The sequence below is a fragment of the Eretmochelys imbricata genome, chromosome 6 (genome assembly GCF_965152235.1).
Source record: "Eretmochelys imbricata isolate rEreImb1 chromosome 6, rEreImb1.hap1, whole genome shotgun sequence".
Classification (NCBI taxonomy): domain Eukaryota; kingdom Metazoa; phylum Chordata; order Testudines; family Cheloniidae; genus Eretmochelys; species Eretmochelys imbricata.
This window is the reverse complement of record NC_135577.1, coordinates 69143290-69160140: the sequence shown is the minus strand read 5'-3', so window position 1 is coordinate 69160140 and position 16851 is coordinate 69143290. Positions and strand designations below refer to the sequence as shown.

The window sequence follows — 16851 nt, the reverse complement described above, 5'->3', positions numbered from 1 at the left end:
GCGAAATGACCTATTAATGTCTGTAATTTATCTAATTCTCTATGAAAAATACAAACAGCACAAGACATCTGCAGTTCCTTCAAAGCATTACAGCAGCTTTTTCCATGCAATTCAATGCCTAGCAGTTAATTTGGAGGTAGTGACATCAGGAGTATAGCACTGAGTCTTCTTCAGACTTCTCAAGATGCACTGTAGGGTATCAATCTAGCTACTCCCCAGGTGGTCAGCTAGATTTTCACATTTTTTGGATGGCAACTGTTTTCTACAGAAGGGGAGGGAAAGCTACTGGGATGAGTGCTCCTAACCTCTCACCATCAGCAGCAGCCAATAAAGAACAGGCATAGAGCCTGCAATGCTTGTGTAAAGACAAGTGGAGAGGGAGAGAGCAAGTCATTCCTGTGCTTAGCTAGACTCAAAGGAGGCAGAAGGGGCTCTTCCCAAGAGAAGCATACTTCCTCCTCTCCCCTCCCTCATAGTACCTCACTCCAGAGGGATTCACTTAGCTCTGGTGTTCTACTCCGTGTGTGTTCAATTTATGAACTGACCAGTCAACCACGCTTCATTAGGAACTAGAAGTATGCAATCAGGCAGCAGCAGTGCAGTACTGTTAAATGTAAACTACTAAAAAAAAAACTTTCCTTTTTAAAAAATTTGACATGGTAAAGGAACTATTTCTGTAAATGTTCAGTTGTAAACTTTTGAAAGAATATTTCAGAGTTATGAACAGCCTCCAGTCTTGAGGTTCTCTTAAAACACTTAACATGAGGATCCAGCTTTCAACATAATGCTCAAGGTGCTGTAGGGTATCAATCCTAACTACTATGGGTGATTTGCTAATTTCTTTACTCAAACTACAGAAGAACTATATGTACCCCACTAGAGAGCAGACTGAAAATGGAAAGTCTGTTACCTGATTTCTTTTCTAAGCCAGGCCCATCACAGACAATTAGGCTGTGCCTGTATTCCTACAAACACCAGATGCACTTCAGCTTTTTCATAGGGCTTGGCCCCTCTTCATAAGAGCTCCTAAAGCTGTACAGGAACACAGTCCTGCTACATAAATTCCTGAAAAGTAAAGGATGACAGCTATATACTTGGACTCTCAGGAAGCCATGGTATAGACAGCCAAAGAATGTATCTTGGGAGGGTGAAATCAGTCCCAGAAAAGAAATAAGGACATTTTGCAGAGGCCATTGGAACATGAATTGGGGAGGGGGATAGGGGGGAGGGAAGGTGCAGGATAGGAGAGAAAATCTGCCCCATCCCTAAAATAAGTAGTAGTCATTGATGGTGGCAGTGGTGGTTGTTGGGGTTAAGGGGGACCCTCACATGGGCACACAAGCCCTGAGAGCAGTTGCAGGAAGTCCCTGAAATAGAAGGGGATAAGGTGTGGCACACAGGGTGCTTGCAGGGATGCAAGGTGTTCCTGGTGTGTGGAATAAATGATCTACACAAGCTACAAGTGTGCAACACCCAAGTAGTTGCTTTTCTCAGACCAAGCATGCACCATGATGCTTTCAGATGAAGTTTTGGGTAAAATGAGGGAAGAATTAACTTGTCCTTGTAGTTTCATGGACCCTTCTTGCTGACACAGTAGGAAGCAGGTCTTCAAACAGAAAAAAACAAATCAGACTGAGCCATTAGAATCTATTGTACTGTGGGTAAAACCTACGCCTGACTGACTGTTAGTTTGAACAGAAGTGCTGCCCCAGGGACCTCAGTGCCACTGAGGGAGCCTGAGGTTGTAACCCTGTTTAGTGCTAACACAAGATGAGATGGTGGGAGGCCTTACACCAACATCTAGGCTATCCAGAAGACCTGGTTTCCTGGGTTTTTAATGGTGTCCAACTACAAGGATCAAAGGAATGGTGTCTATACTCTTGTATAGACAAGGTAGTGGAAGGCCTGTGCAAAGCAAGGGAAGCGCTTTAGAGGGTATTCCTTCTTGTTTAGGATTTGCCACTCAAAAGATTTTGTCAAACTCCGGTAATCTGGGCCAGAAAATCCTACCTGCTGGGAAAATGGAGTGGAGACTTTTGGGTCAGGTCCAATATCTCATGGCTTCTTAAGAATCTGGAATGACAGGAATGCTGCGTCTATCATCATTTCATAATTCTTCCCAGTAGTGGAAATGGAGAGAAAAGCATGGAGAAGCTGATATGGCCATCTGTGAACTCCACAGCATCTAATCCTATTGGTCTTTGCCTGATGAAGTAAGATTTTCACCTTGACATTTCACCTGAACATGAACAGATCCGATCTAAGGTGGCCTAGCTCCCTGGATATCAGCTGGAGAATTTATAGGTTCAGGGGCCACAGCTGCTGACAATTTGTCTAGCATACTGTTATGTTCAGCAGCTTCATTAGGTGGATTGCCACAATGGAGGCAATGTGACCTTGTGCTCAGGAAAACACCTGGACTGCAGGGATATTTAAACTTCACCTCCTTATGTTCCTTTGTCACTTTATATATACCAAGGTCATTGTGTTCTAGATGTCCAGCAGAGCCAGTGTGACCACTCATCTCTAGAAAGCTGGAGCCTTTTTTGGCCTTCAGCATCACCTGTGTATTGTGGTGCCCCAAGTGGGCTCCTCACCTTGAAAGGCTGGCATTAGTGTAGCTGTGTTCAGGAATGTGGAGGAAGCATCCTTTCATCACATGGGGTTCTTGTTTCCACCAACTGAGGGAATGAATTAGTGGATGGTAAACTTTCCTTTCCTTTCCATCTCTTGTTGAGAATCCCTCAAAAGGCCAAAGCCTATCAGAGGAACCTCCAAAGTTCTCTCTCATGTGCAGGCTCACACAGGACAAGAAGAACTAGAAGGAATAGACAAAGATGGATTGATGCCAGGTATTGACACATCTTGGTTTCTTGATCTTGTAGTCTTGTTTGCCAGAAGCTGGGAATGAGCGACAAGAGATGGTTCACTTGATGATTACCTGTTCTGTTCATTCCCTCTAGTGCACCTGGCACTGGCCACTGTCAGAAGGCAGGATACTGGGCTAGATGGACCCTTGGTCTGACCCAGTAGGGCCATTCTTATGAGGTATTCAAAGATCATGCCCTGATTAGCATGGGGTCTAAGAACAGGTATAAATAAATTCCTAGACTCCTCACCCAGGCTGCTAGCTCTGTCAGTGGATTAACAGATAGTGTAGCATTTTGTATTGACAGGAGCAATTGCTGTAGGCAAACCAGAGAAACTGCCAATTACAACATCTGATGGGATTATGCAGATAAACCTCTTCCTGGTCTAACAGTGGAAAAGGTCTCCTGGAGAGATTGCAGAGAGAGGTGAAGTTAGAATGTCCATTTTATTTATCATCTTTGCTGACTATGCTTTTTGAAGTCTAGGATGGCCCAGTCTCTTCCTAACCCTTTTCTCACTATGAAGAAAGTAGAGCAGTGTCCTGAACCTCTTTCCTGGGACAGGTTTTATCACCATTAGCTCTAGCAGGTGTAAGATTTCCATCAGAATGACAACGTTTTCTTATCCCTGGAGTTTGGAGAGAGGATGAAGGAAGTTGAGGAGCCTGGCACTCCAGAGAGCATCCATACTACAATGACACTCATTTCCACCTGTCTAAAGTTGATTGGAACCATCTGAATGGGAAATGAAGCATGCAGGTCCTTATGTTTATCTCCATATGAATGCAGGCTCTGTTGCAGTTATACTGACTATAAGATGACTTGTGGACTTACCCCGGAGGAGCCTTGATAAAACAGACGAGAGAGGTGGGAAAAAAAAGATGTTGCTTGTTATTGCCCCGGAAGAAACTTTAAAAATTAAGAGGCTAAAGGGCAAGGAAGAAGGCCTGAACTACCACTCTGTTTCCACCATCAGTGGCAGACAACCTAATGCCATGACACAGACAAACCCTGGAGCCTGGAGGAGAGCCTCCAGCGTTCGCAGGAAGAGAGGTGCAGCCCAACAGTCTTGGACTAATAAATAATCAGAATAAAAAAAACTGATTACAAGTAATATGAACATACAACTCACCAGCCAGCGCAGGGACAACGTGTTGGCAAAGTCAGTGTTACACCTGAGTTGTCTGAAATAGACCCAGCAACTTCACTATTGCAACAAAAGTCTTGCAGAGTGTTTACAGGATGAGTGCAGCTCCCCAGCTATGCTTCTTAGAGATGGGTATCCTTGTGTGCTTTAGTTTGCACCAGTTTAAAAAAAAAAACTCAATGAGTGACTGTGTGCACTTCTAGCTTTATATACTTGCAGTTCAGACACAAAACAGGCCTCCATTTTGATAATCTCTTTATTACAGCAAATCTGACAGCTTTACTAAGATATCAACAGTGAAATGGTCATGTTATACTGAGCCCTGAAGAGCAAGTGTGTGTAGCATGAAGAAGCACACCTGTTCTTTCAGTTCATACTGTGACAGCTGTTCCTGTCCACACATTTTGTTCACATGATATGGTATTACTGAACAACCTGAGCACGATGACAGGAAACAAAAAACACTGACAAGACAGATACCTGGCATCTGCAGTCTCCTTCAATCCAGCACCCAACAGTCTGAGTAGGTGACAAAACTACCCAAAATAGTTGCAACATGCACATTGTCCTCTTTGGTTTCCCTCATTTTCTCTGTGTCCAGTAGACTTTAATAGTAGCCAGATTTATGCAGTCTGATTTTTAAACAATTTAACTCCTTGACATTTCATTTTCTACCCCAGGAATTCCTACCCATACCAGCAAAAGAGAGGCTAATTAGCAATAGAAATGGCCATACAAACAGCCTAGGATTCACCTTGTCTAGCTGTCTTGCTTACGTAACACAATATTTGCTTTTGAATAACCTGTATTTAGTGAGGAAAAGACACTCCATCGACCTGTTAGGCACAAAGAGAAAAAAAAAATCCTTCCTTATACAGGGAGGCAAATCCTATGCAAACTCTCTGATGAGTGACTAATCTTATTAAAAACCCTTGGAACATTGTATTTAAGATACTGAAAATTAGCAGCCCCTCTTTGTTGGCAGTTTCCCTTTTAAGGTGGATCCATGAGGATGGACAGCACTCAGCAGCATGCCATGAATAGGACTGCTTCCTTCCAGCATCCTAGTGATGCTATTTCATGGGAGTTCTGTTACATTTCCAATCTAGTTACTCTAGTCTGTGCTTATCACGCACAAGTCTTTCTATGAAAGAACCCCAAACTCAAGGCAATAAGGATTTTAAAGACAGTGAGTAACAGATACATGGCATTTATGCTCACACTACAAAAACAATGCCTCTTAAAATACTGTCAGCTCTCCCTAGTAAAAAAGATAACCAGATGATCTCCCCCTCAATTCTATAAAAACCATGAAATAGAAGTGCTGCTTTTGTTAAGTGAGACACAAACATAGGCATGAATGTCCTTTAAAATAATATCTGATCCAATGCTCCAAAATATTTTTTTGTGATTTTACTTTTAAAATGTGTCTTAAAAAATTTAAAAAACAAACCTTCAAGCTTGAGCTCATGGTGAAAAATAAATATCCCTCCATCTCCTTGGGCTATAGTTTGACTTCTTCCTTCTCCTGGTAGCACAGTGTATTTTCTAAAAGAGTCCATAAGAAATCACACTAAGTTAAGATAAGAGATGGCACCTTGGGAAACCACCAGAAATCCCTCCAGCAACGTAGCAGGTTTTGTGCACTAGAATGGATTCCAGACTCTGTTCAGAGCCTCTTGCTGCAGGAGTACAAGATGTGTTTCCACTACAAGTATGGATCAGCAGCTGTGAACCACAGTCAGGTTCTTAAAAGAGAGTTCCAAACTTAGAGAGCAACTCTTAGAAGCATTTCCATTTGCAGATGTAAACCCCTCCAAACACTTTGAGGGATGTGTGTTCCTGTCACACCTAGTGACTCCTTCAAGGGAAAGTCTGATGCAGTTTTTGCACAAGTGACCCTTCAATGCATTGTGATCCAAGCAAGAGGCTTACTGCATGGACTCAGCAGCAACATCAAATTCCACATGTCGTGTTCTCCTCAGATTGTCTGCACTAGCTTTCTGCTGCCACAGTACCTCTTGGTTGTCTCACCAATTCACAAGGCCTAGTCCTGGATTCTGCAACATGATACTCTGATATAAATATTCTAGAGATAGTTTCCAATTCTTCCAAGAAATCCTGCAACGAACAATGCAAATCAGAGACCATCTTTTAAAAGTGTGAGCCAAGGGATACAAACTTCTTTTGAATAATATAAAGTTCAGATTTCATAAGCAAAAACGGGATCAAAGTTTTGTGTTGGGATGTTAATATAATGAGACAGACTATACCAGTAAAAACAGTTAAAGCACAGTGAAAGAGACCACAGCTGCTGAAGTGATAAGATATACCAAGCCTTCCCTTTGATCCCTGTGCCCATCTTAGTTTATATACTAACCTGATATCAGCACCTAAAAATCATTGCCTGATTCTTAAAGGTGCTGAGCACCTGCAGTTTCCATTAACTGCAGTGGGATTTATGGGTGTTGAGCACATCAAAAAATCAGACCACATTTAGTCAGAGGACTAACTTGAAGCTCCCACATTTCAAACATCTAGCCAGCAGGTTAGATTCTCTAGTGCATTATGGTGATGGCAAAGAGGCTGAAAAGCAGCTGGATCTTGCCAGCTGAGAATTTCCCCTGGCATAGAGAAGTTCTGAGCTGGAGCAGATCCAACATACCCAGCCCCCTGTGAGCCTGGCCAGGTGTGCTGCACTTCAGCTATCCCCAGCTAGTTTATGGTTTCTTGGGGACTAGTGGCAGGTTTTCTAATCTATACTGGAGCAGGGCAGGCACAGATCCAGCCTAAGACAACCCCCCTACACACACACTTTATATTGCACCAAGCAGAAACTCTGCATAGACAAGAATCTGGGCCTAGGTCTTTGAGGGGTACAAAAAAATTAAAGCTAAAAGCCAAACTGACACAGCATCCTCATATTCATGCCTGAATATTAAAATGAAAAATACTTACTGAGGACCAGAGAAGTTCTTGGAGGCTATGCAAGCAGTTCTCTATCTCTGCATTTCCCATCAGACCATGACCAACAAGACCATGAAGCATAAACAGGAACAAATCCCACTGCAGAAAAAACAAGGAGTGTCAAATTCCTCAGGATGGGCTATGGCCTGCATCTATTTACTGCTCTGTAAGAACTCTGTACAAGTTACGTTTTGAATTTACTCCAATCTGTATTATGGGGGAAAAAACAAAGGTGAAAAGAGGAAGTGAACTATGGCCCTGGGTTCTGGGGCTTCCTTGCAGCTCATCTAGTCTTGGTTTTTCTATTCTACAATAAAACAATCACACCATTTCAGTGTTGATAAATGCAAAGTAATGCACATTGGAAATTTAATCCAAATTATACATACAAAATGTTGGGGTCTAAATTAGCTACTACCACTCAAGATCTTGGCGTCATTGTGAAGCATTTTATGAAAACATCTGCTCAATGTGCAAAAACACAAAGAATGTTAGGAACCATACGGAAAGGGATAAAAAGACAGAAAATATAATAATGCAACTATATAAATCCACATCTCAAATACTGAGTGCAGTTCTGGTTGCCCCATCTCAAAAAAAGATATATTAGAACTGGAAAAAATACAGAGATATGGAACAGCTTTCATATGAAGACATTAAGGCAGCTGGGACTGTTCAGCTTCGAAAAGAGACAACTGCAGCAAGATATGATAAAGATTTATTAAATAATGAATGGTGGGGAAAAAGTGAATAAGGAAGTATTTATCCCTTCACAACACATGAACCAGGGGTCATCCAAAGAAATTAACAGGGAGAAGGTTTAATACAAATATGAGGAAGTACTTCACACAATGTCAACCAGTCAAACTCCTATTTCTGGCCTTCACAACATCCCCTGGCAATAACTGGGTTAAAAAAAGATTCCATAAGTTCATGGATGATAGGTCTATCTATGGCTATTAGAAAAGATGGCATGGATGCAACCCCATGCTCCCATTGTCCCTAAGCCTCAGACTGCCAGAAGCTGGGACTAGATGACAGAGGATGGATCACTTGATAAATTGCCCTGTTCAGTTCACTCCCTCTGAAGCACCTTACTCTGGCCACTGTCTGAAGACAGGATACAGGGCTAGATGGACCATTGGTCTGATCCAGTACAGCCATTCTTACGTTTATTTTCAGTTCTGGATTCCCAGCTGGAAATAGAGTAAGTGTTTCCTGCCCAGCTCAAGGACAGGTTGGGAATGCCTGTCTAATTTTCAACAAAAGCGGATATCCTGGTCTGGATCTACACAGGAAAATTCTTCATACCCAAAGTTAACCATGGGGCCATTTACGTTTACAGTGCTATAATCTCTCAGGTTGATTAATTTTATCATTTGTTCTGACATTAAACTGAACAAATTCTAGTGTCACTTGCATCTCCCCAAACATCACAGTCTGCCTTCTTGACAAAACTATACACTGCTCTTACTTTTCCGCTGTCCCTGCAGAAACTCATTGGCAGCTGAACAGAGAGCCAAATCTTGCTGGCCTTACTCACATGATAGTCAGTCACAGAAATCAACAGAACTCCAGTGTGAGTACAGCAAGCAGGATTGGGCAGATGGTTCTGGAGAGCTAAGGAAGTCCCACCTCACGTTGCTTGACTTCTGCGATGTAACCGACATTCTTCCTGCTGAACATCAGCTGAACGGGAACAGGTGTCCAAAAGTCTTCCTTCCAAACTGACAGCAGCGATTTCAGAAGGCCATAGACAGCATTCTTCCCTCGCTGTCTTTCAGGTTTCTTCTGGATCTGAGGCTTAAGGCCCTGGATAGGAACACGATCTGAAACTATGGGATGGAGGGGATGGACCAATACAGTTTATTACTATTACATTTACAGTCATCTTGGTATGTGCAGCACATTGTTAGTGAGCTGACAGGCTTCGTTAGCATCAATAAAAACACCAAGGTGAAAATATTCACAAAGAGGCAGTGCAGAGCCACAGTTTCTACTGAGGAGGGTCAGAACCTTGGAACATGCAAAATTCTGGGTTCTGCACCCAAGACAGAAAACACCACAGACAAGAAATAGAAGTCTGTTCTGAAGTTGACTCTACTGGCCTATTGCCCACAAAGCTGGGAGAAGAAAGCAATAAAACTAGCTACTAGTTTTTAGTCTAACAGAATGGGATGTAGTTGTCACTCCTACAAAGGGCAGTGGTTACTTTAACTGAATAGAACATTTAAATAAAAAAAATGTACACTTTGCATTAATAATTTTACTGATAGATTAGTAGATCCCAGATTTACGTGGGGCGGCTGTACTCTCACTTTATAGTGGATGAACTGTTTTCTCTAAGGACAACATTCCTTTTTAATTATTCTTATTACAGTACTTCTAAATACAGCTAAACAATGAATCCTAAAAAACTCAGACCTTCCCTGTAGTTTGTCATCTCATGGAAAGACAGAACTGCATTTCCAGAAAAAAAAAAAAAAAAAAAAAAAAAGGAGTTTAGCGTGTTTCATCCTTCCAAGATACAGGAAACTGCTCTCTAAAAGGGGAACATTTCAAGGGGAGCCCTACTCCCTCTGAAGGCTCCAGACAGCAGAGATATGGAGACTGGCCAGGGGGAAAGCTCTGCACCCACATGATTAGCTAGAAATGTGTGAGGTGTAGATGCACATCAGGTATCAGAAGCCATAATCTGACACATTTAGCAAGAGGGGAAATCACACACTGTAGTTGGCTGCTGCCAAGAGATCCAGGCAGTAATGCACTCGCTGAACCTGCACAGAGGGGTCACTGATCCACATGAAATGAGCTAATGACTTTCTCTCACAAGAGAGACATGAAAACTGGAATCAAATATTACATTTAGGAAAATGTTCAATTCCAATAATCCAGAAACAGGGATCTCAGAGCTCACTGCGTGTCTGAATGAGGGGGCCAAGAACTGGGAGGGGAAAAAAGGGTGAATGAGGTAAATATGTATTTGAAGGAGGTCAGCTCAAAAGAATGATGTTTGTAAGGGGTTTTAAGAAAGCAATCTCCCAGTCATCCTGTGGGTTTTGCAATGCAACGTCTTTGCAGATCCAGTGGCACTTTTGTTACAAGAGAGCCAACAAAACTCTGAATTAAAAGCAGGGAGACCTAAGGGGCACTCAGAGGTGAAGGGAAAGCAGTCAGCATTAACAATGCACAGACGTCACAACTGACTTACCTAGGAGAGATGCCAACTCTACAGTGCACCTAGCCAGCTGCTGCTCAGAGGTGGGACACATGAACTGAAAACATAAAATTGGCATGTCACCATCAGGGAATCATCCCAGAACCTGCAGCCTCTGGTTCAGACTGATCAGACAGGAGCTTTGCATTAAAAATAATTAGGAAAGGCACAAGCAGCAACAGCAGAAGCCACAGAGTTGCTGACTCAGGGTCATTAAAGATGTAGGAAATTCTCCATGAAAATAATCAATCTTCACATACCCACATGACATGCAAATATCTAGGGTCAGAGAATGAAACTTATCTTTGCAAAGTCTGATCTCAGATGAAAGGTGCCCCCCTACCATGAGCTGAGACAGGTTCATTACATTAGCATGTACACAGATGGCTCAGAAAGCACTGCATGCTTCTTTATTTCTACCTTTCTGCACTGAAGCGTTTGGCTCAGTCTTTTCAGCAAACACTCCAGCTGGACATAGGGAATTCCTTCATCTTCATCCCTGGGTCCCACAGAAATACAGAGCACGTCCTAGACGAAAAGGCAACAGCTCATCCTTTGCATTTCTAGAGAGATCACTGGACTGAAGATTAAGCAATTTACAACCATTCCTTAATTGTCACAAAAAAACCCAAAACAACCCATACACAGCCCATGAAGGAGGCTAGTATTATCCCCACTTTACAAACTAGGAAATGGAAGCAGAAATATTGCCACCAATTTTTTCAAACTTGGGTGCCTAACTTCAGGCACCCAAATCTATATTTAGGCATGTAATAAGTGCCCTCACTTTTGCCTGTAGCTCTCGCTGATGTCAATAAGGGAAACAGCCTCTCACCACCCTTGCAAATCACATCACTTATTTAGCCACCCAAATTTCAAAGTTCTGGTCTAAGTGATTTGCCAAAAGTCACAGAGAGTCAGTGGTACAGCTGGTAACAGAACCCAGGTCTTCTGACCCCTGCCTCCATCCTCCATCTTGTGTCTCAACCATGACATCATCTTCTGCTTTTCTAGGAGGCTCAACACCATTATTACAGGAGTGTTATATATCACACTCAAAACAAATGTGTAGCATTAACTGTCTGGTTCCTTGGATCATATTTTTCCTGATGCCGTGTGTGGTTAACACCTAGCATCACCAGTGACTTACCGACCAGCACTATATCCTTGAATGACAACTAAAGGGCAGAACTTCAATTAGAAGACATGGAAACAACTACGTTTTAGAACATTAGAAGGATTATGTCAGATATAGTGACTCCAAATTTAAGCTTTGCAAAAAGCAAAATTAAAAAAAAAAAGTAAGATCTTCATATAACTTTCCATGATTTTTTGTTGCAATTCCAGTGGAAACGCTTGTTACTTTTAACAAAACACATTCTGCTGCAGCCAAAACATTGGAGGCAGTGGCCTAGAACATGTGAAACTGATAGGAATTTGACTATTGCTACTCTACTTTCACTACCCATGTAAACAGAAATTAAACTCAGAAAAACAAGCAGAATAAATAGTGAAAAGCAGATGAGATTATTAATATTCTTTCACTTAATTTCAGGTGATGGTGACATAACTGTTTGGGTTTTTTTTAATTATGAATTCTAAGAGAACAGCATCCATTTAAGCCTGGGACAGGAGAGGTAGGAAGGCAATCTGGAAAAATCAAGCCACCCCACCACTCCCTTCTTTCTCTGTAACTTCAATTCCCCCTAAATCCAGTTGAGTGTAGAGGAGAAGGCAGGCAGGCAAACCCCTTTCTATGGATTTGCACTGATGTAGCTGACTGGAACTCAGCAAACAATTCTGTTGGTGCATAAGGAGGAACAGAATCCAGCTAGCTCTGCAGGGCTGATAAGGATAAAGACCAGGAAATACTTATTTTAGTCCCTGAAGTCAGCAGAGCTCACTGGGGAAAAAAAAAAAAAAAAAAAAACACTGAGAGCAGATCTGCAGTGTAAGGAGGAACCATTTTGACATAGTCATTCTTCAGGAAAGAACTGCACAGAACTCTCAATAGGGCAGGATGGCTCTTACATCCCCAAAACAGGGACTCTGGACTGAGGTAAGTGAAGTTAGATGGACATCTCCCTCTCCCCCCACGGCCATGTCACCATGAACACTGTATTTGACAGGGTCCCTGGAGACCAGAATGCTGATCTCTAAGCAGCTCCTGGAAGGGAGTGAGAAGCAACATAGGCACACTCCCCTCCACTCCCACCCCATCCAGGCTCAGAGCTTGTTCCTTTGAACTGTGACAGCTTAACTGTACCCAGGGGAGGAAAGTAAAAAAAAATATCAATGTAACCAAGGAGACAGTGGAAGTTCTGTACTTTGATCTCATTGATGATCTGAGAGGGGAACGGAGCGTGATGCTGGCAGCCGGGGGGACAACCTTTCCTCTCCCCCTGTGCATCTTCACTGGGCAAGGAAGGCCCCTGGACTCTCAACATTCGATTAAAGGTAGTTCTCACTTCTCTTTTGATCAGTGCTGTAAGGAACAAACAACAGGGCTTATTACATTCATATTTTTCTCACAAGGGATATGGAGAACAGGGTTTCGAGAAACCACATCATGGGGTGCTCCCTCAAATCTTTCTCCACTGAGTGGTGTCTCAGGACCAGCATAAGGAATGTGTTAGGTTTCCAACATCCCAGCCTCTGAGCTCCTATTCCTTCTCGTAATCATAGGCTCCCCTCCCACCCTGGGCATGGGCAGAGCCAATGCTGTACCCACAGCTCTTCTCAGAAGTGTAGGTTAATGGTAATATCTAGCCCATCTCACTGTGTCCTGTGAACATCAATTAAGCAGGAGATAAACTAGCATCACTATTAGGTAGTGTTACACTAGAAAGCTGAACTGGTGTGTTGTGCCAGTTTACACATCAGTGCTTTAGAATGCCCGCACTAGCCATCACATCAGTTCATGTTCTGAGCCCAACATCCACGCTAGTGCTGTTCTAAACCGTTTTTGCTGCAATGCCTACGGGGTACCTATCCCATAGTTCTTGGCACAACTCTCAGAAGCAATGACTTCTGAGAGATTCTGAAATGCTACCAATGCACTATGGGACAGAAGCTGGAGAACTATATGAATCATTTCACTACCATCAATGCTAGCAGTAAATCAGTGCAATCTGAAATGGTTCTCATTAAACTGGCGTTCTGCTGAAAGCAATTCCAATGTGAGTGGTACCTATTCTGCAGGCAAGCCCTAAGTAGTAGTAATTGGTGTGGACACAAGGTATTTTACAAGCACGCTGAAGGGACCAAGCAGATCTTAGCGCTGTAAATGTCTAGTGCAGACAAGACTTTAGCCCAAGTGACAGATTAAGGGGAAGCCTCCCATATTGTAGAACGCAGCACCCCCCAAACAGACTCCTGACCTCAGATCCTGAAGTGACCTAAAGGCCAAAGTTTGAGAACTCAAAACCTTGTAACATGCACTTAGGGTTGGAAACCAGATGGATGAGGACACCAACCCCTTCCCCTGCTTCTAAACACGTATGGATGGGCAGGACAAACCTTTGACTACAAGAAAACCAGGGAGAGCATGTACTTCATTACACTGGAAAGACCTCTCTCATCTTACAAAAGTCCCTGCCTTCAAGTCAGGAGCAGCCACAGTGCAGAGAGCTGAGGCCTACCTGTGATGTTGGTTGCCAGCCAGCTGCAGGCCTTCTCAGTAGCCAGTCCCACCACAATGTCTTCTGCACTGCTCAAAACCTTTGAAATGGACAAAGCAGCAGTGTTACAGTTATTGCCATTCACAGGACAACCCTGCCCTGCTGGGCAGGGAGAGACAAAGGCACAAATTCTCTAGGGAAGAGTCTTCATTTCAACATACATTGTGTTCAGAGTCAATACATGCGGCTCCTGATAAACTCAAATGGGACAAGGCCGCTGTCATGGAAACTGGGTTCTCAAATGATCAAAAGGGTCCTTTTACACACATTCTCTACATGAAGCCCATTGACTCAGGCAGTATTTGGTGCTAAGGAAGATGTATTACATTAATGTATAATTAATGTAACATAAATTAAGTATGATTAACAAATTACATTAATTGCAATGGGAGTTAACTGTGAAGTCACATGGTAATGTAAATAACAGTTAACTATTTTGCTGCTGGATTATTTTGACTGAAATGCCCAGTTAATGTGGGCAAGCATGAGGCTCAGGGTGATTTTATATCCATGTGTCAGTAAATTCGACCCTCCTATCACGGAGGGGTTTAAAAGTGACAGCAATGGCGATACAGGAATACCGAGCCGGACTAAAGGCAAGGCCTTTAATAGACATGGTACATACTGCTGCTGATGTCTCTTCTGACAGCAGCACTCTCACAGCCTCAGGCCCTTTCAACCTGCAAAATCTGCAAATAAAAAATGGCAAAGAAAATATACTGTTGTGTCAGCCAAAGCTCTAGTGCAGGGGTTCTCAAACTTCATTGCACGGAGACCTCCTTCTGACAACAAAAATTATTACATGACCCCAGGAGGAGGGACCGAAGCCTGAGCCCCGCTGCCCTGGGTTGGGTGGCCAAAGCCGAAGCCCAAGGGCTTCAGTCTCAGGCGGGGGCCTGTAACCTGAGTTTCTCCACCCAGGGCCGAAGCCCTTGGGCTTTGGCACTAGGCCCCAGCAAGTCTAAGCCAGCCCTAGCAACCCCATTAAAATGGGGTTGTGACCCACTCTGAGGTCCTGACCCACAGTTCAGGAGCCGCTGCTCTAGGGTGACAGTCAGAGATGTCCCTACAGGGACTTCCACCTGCTTTGTTACATTTTACCATGTGAACATCTTAGTGGGTCCCACAACCAGGCAGGATAGAACCAGGCAAGCAAAGTTTTAATAACAGGTTCCTGCTATAGGCAGTTGAGCCGTAACACCCAGGATTCATTCCTTCCTTCCTCTCCAAAAGAGGGGAAAATACAATGACTGGAGCTTAAGTCAGTTTGGAGCTGGAGGCAGCTAGAGTACACAGGACTGTATCCTCCTCAATTCCTTCCTAGGAATAGAAGGCATTCGAGGGGAAACTGAGCTCAGATTACAGGGATGCAGCTAAACACACCAGCGCATCTGAAGCAGAGGTTGGGGGTTTTAAAAATATTTGTGTAATCTCAGAGTCTACACATCATTAAGGAATCTGCAATGAAAAGGAAGAGAAATGACTAATTTAAGTAGCTTCTCCTGCTTACTCTCTGCCTTTGTGGAGAGCCTGCGCCCCTTCGTCGTACAGCTGAGCACACACCTCGTCCAGCAGTTTGCTATGATTAGCATCCTCTTCCTTTACCTTATCCTGCAGCATGACCTCCGCCCTTTTGACCAGCTCTGCTACCAGCGTTGCCCTGTTACAAGCCAACGGGACAACAGAGAGAACAAGCCAGGAAATCAGTATATAGCCCTTATATCCTGCTTCAAGAGGGGCATCATTTTCCTTTAGACCACAAATGAAACAAAACACTGAGATTAAAAACTCCATCACATGTTATTAATCTATCTCCCCCCTCCACAATAAGATCTTCTCATCCCAAGCCCATTGGAATTCATTGCCACAGGATGTTGAGGCCAAAAACAGTGAGATTCAAAAAGGGAATGTAGGTTTCTATAGCTAACAGGAATATGCAGAGTTACCAGTGATTGCTAACAAATTTTGGAAGACAAATTAAACCTTGTGCCTCAAGGCCTAAACCAATCTCTAACTATTAGGGTTTAGGATGAGACCCAACATGAGGGGCAGATTATCCCACATCTGCCTACTGTGACGTGTCTTAAATCTTCCTCTGAAGCATCTGGTGCTAGCCACTAGAGATACAACACTAGGCCAGAAAGACTACAGGCCTGATCCAACATGGCAATTTCTGTGTTTCCATGTTCACTCTAAACAGACATAATCCAAAGTAACAAGGGATACACAGCTTTCCCCTGAAGATGCTCACAGAAACACCCTAGGTCACTAAGCTCTTTTGGGAGCGCTAGTGCAGACAGGACTTCAGGCAGGCAGTCACCAGCACCCTACCCAGACTAGCACTCACACTAGTTTCCACCAGGAACTGGCAGCACTGATCTCAGCAGAGAGTAGTAACACAGGGACACTTTAGAGCAATCACCCAAATGTAGACAAAGCATTACAGTCAGCAAGGGAAAGTGTCTGCTTACACGATCTATGGACTGGTAATCTCTGGTCGAGTCTTACTGAACAGATGTCTTATGTCATAAAGCCACCACTGTTCGGCCCCTCAGTAGAGAGGCCAAGGGTAAATGGGACAAGACAAGGAACCAAACTCCCTTCCTCACCCCTAAAAGTGGATCCCCATCTGACCAGAGTAATACATGCTAGCTGTGCAATATCATGAAAGCTTGCTCTATCTGCACTGTACTTCTTCTGTGAACAGAGGCCTTCAATCCCTGAGACGGTCGGTCAAGAGCCTCCAACTAGCACTCAGGTTCTCTCTCTCTCTCTCTCTCACACACACACACACACACAATTTAACAAACAATTTAGAAAAATCCAAAAAACCATACAGAATGAGAAGACTCCCTCAGAGGGCTCATTAGAAAAAGGAAACACTCCCTTGCACTCCAATGTCTGCCATTGGATCGCTGGCTGGCTAGCGGGGGGATTTAGCATCCAAGAATTAATCAGGAAACTGGTGAG

General features: G+C 43.4%; 1 protein-coding gene across 3 annotated transcripts in view; it reads right to left on the bottom strand.

Annotated features, from left to right (window-relative positions):
- Positions 1-4259: 4259 nt before the first annotated feature.
- The window catches only part of CDAN1 (codanin 1), a 43629-nt gene continuing 31037 nt past the window's right edge, over positions 4260-16851 (bottom strand). For 2 of the 3 annotated variants that reach the window (XM_077818808.1, XM_077818809.1), the window contains 9 exons: positions 15392-15541; positions 14507-14570; positions 13843-13921; positions 12529-12686; positions 10622-10729; positions 10196-10259; positions 8620-8819; positions 6976-7083; positions 4260-6138 (listed from right to left, as the gene is read on the bottom strand). In XM_077818808.1, the coding sequence (XP_077674934.1) occupies positions 6013-6138; positions 6976-7083; positions 8620-8819; positions 10196-10259; positions 10622-10729; positions 12529-12686; positions 13843-13921; positions 14507-14570; positions 15392-15541 (1057 nt within the window). In that variant the 3' untranslated portion in view covers positions 4260-6012. Of the gene's footprint in view, positions 6139-6975; positions 7084-8527; positions 8820-10195; positions 10260-10621; positions 10730-12528; positions 12687-13842; positions 13922-14506; positions 14571-15391; positions 15542-16851 lie in introns of those variants that run through there. The other variant, XR_013346365.1, reaches the window with a different exon arrangement.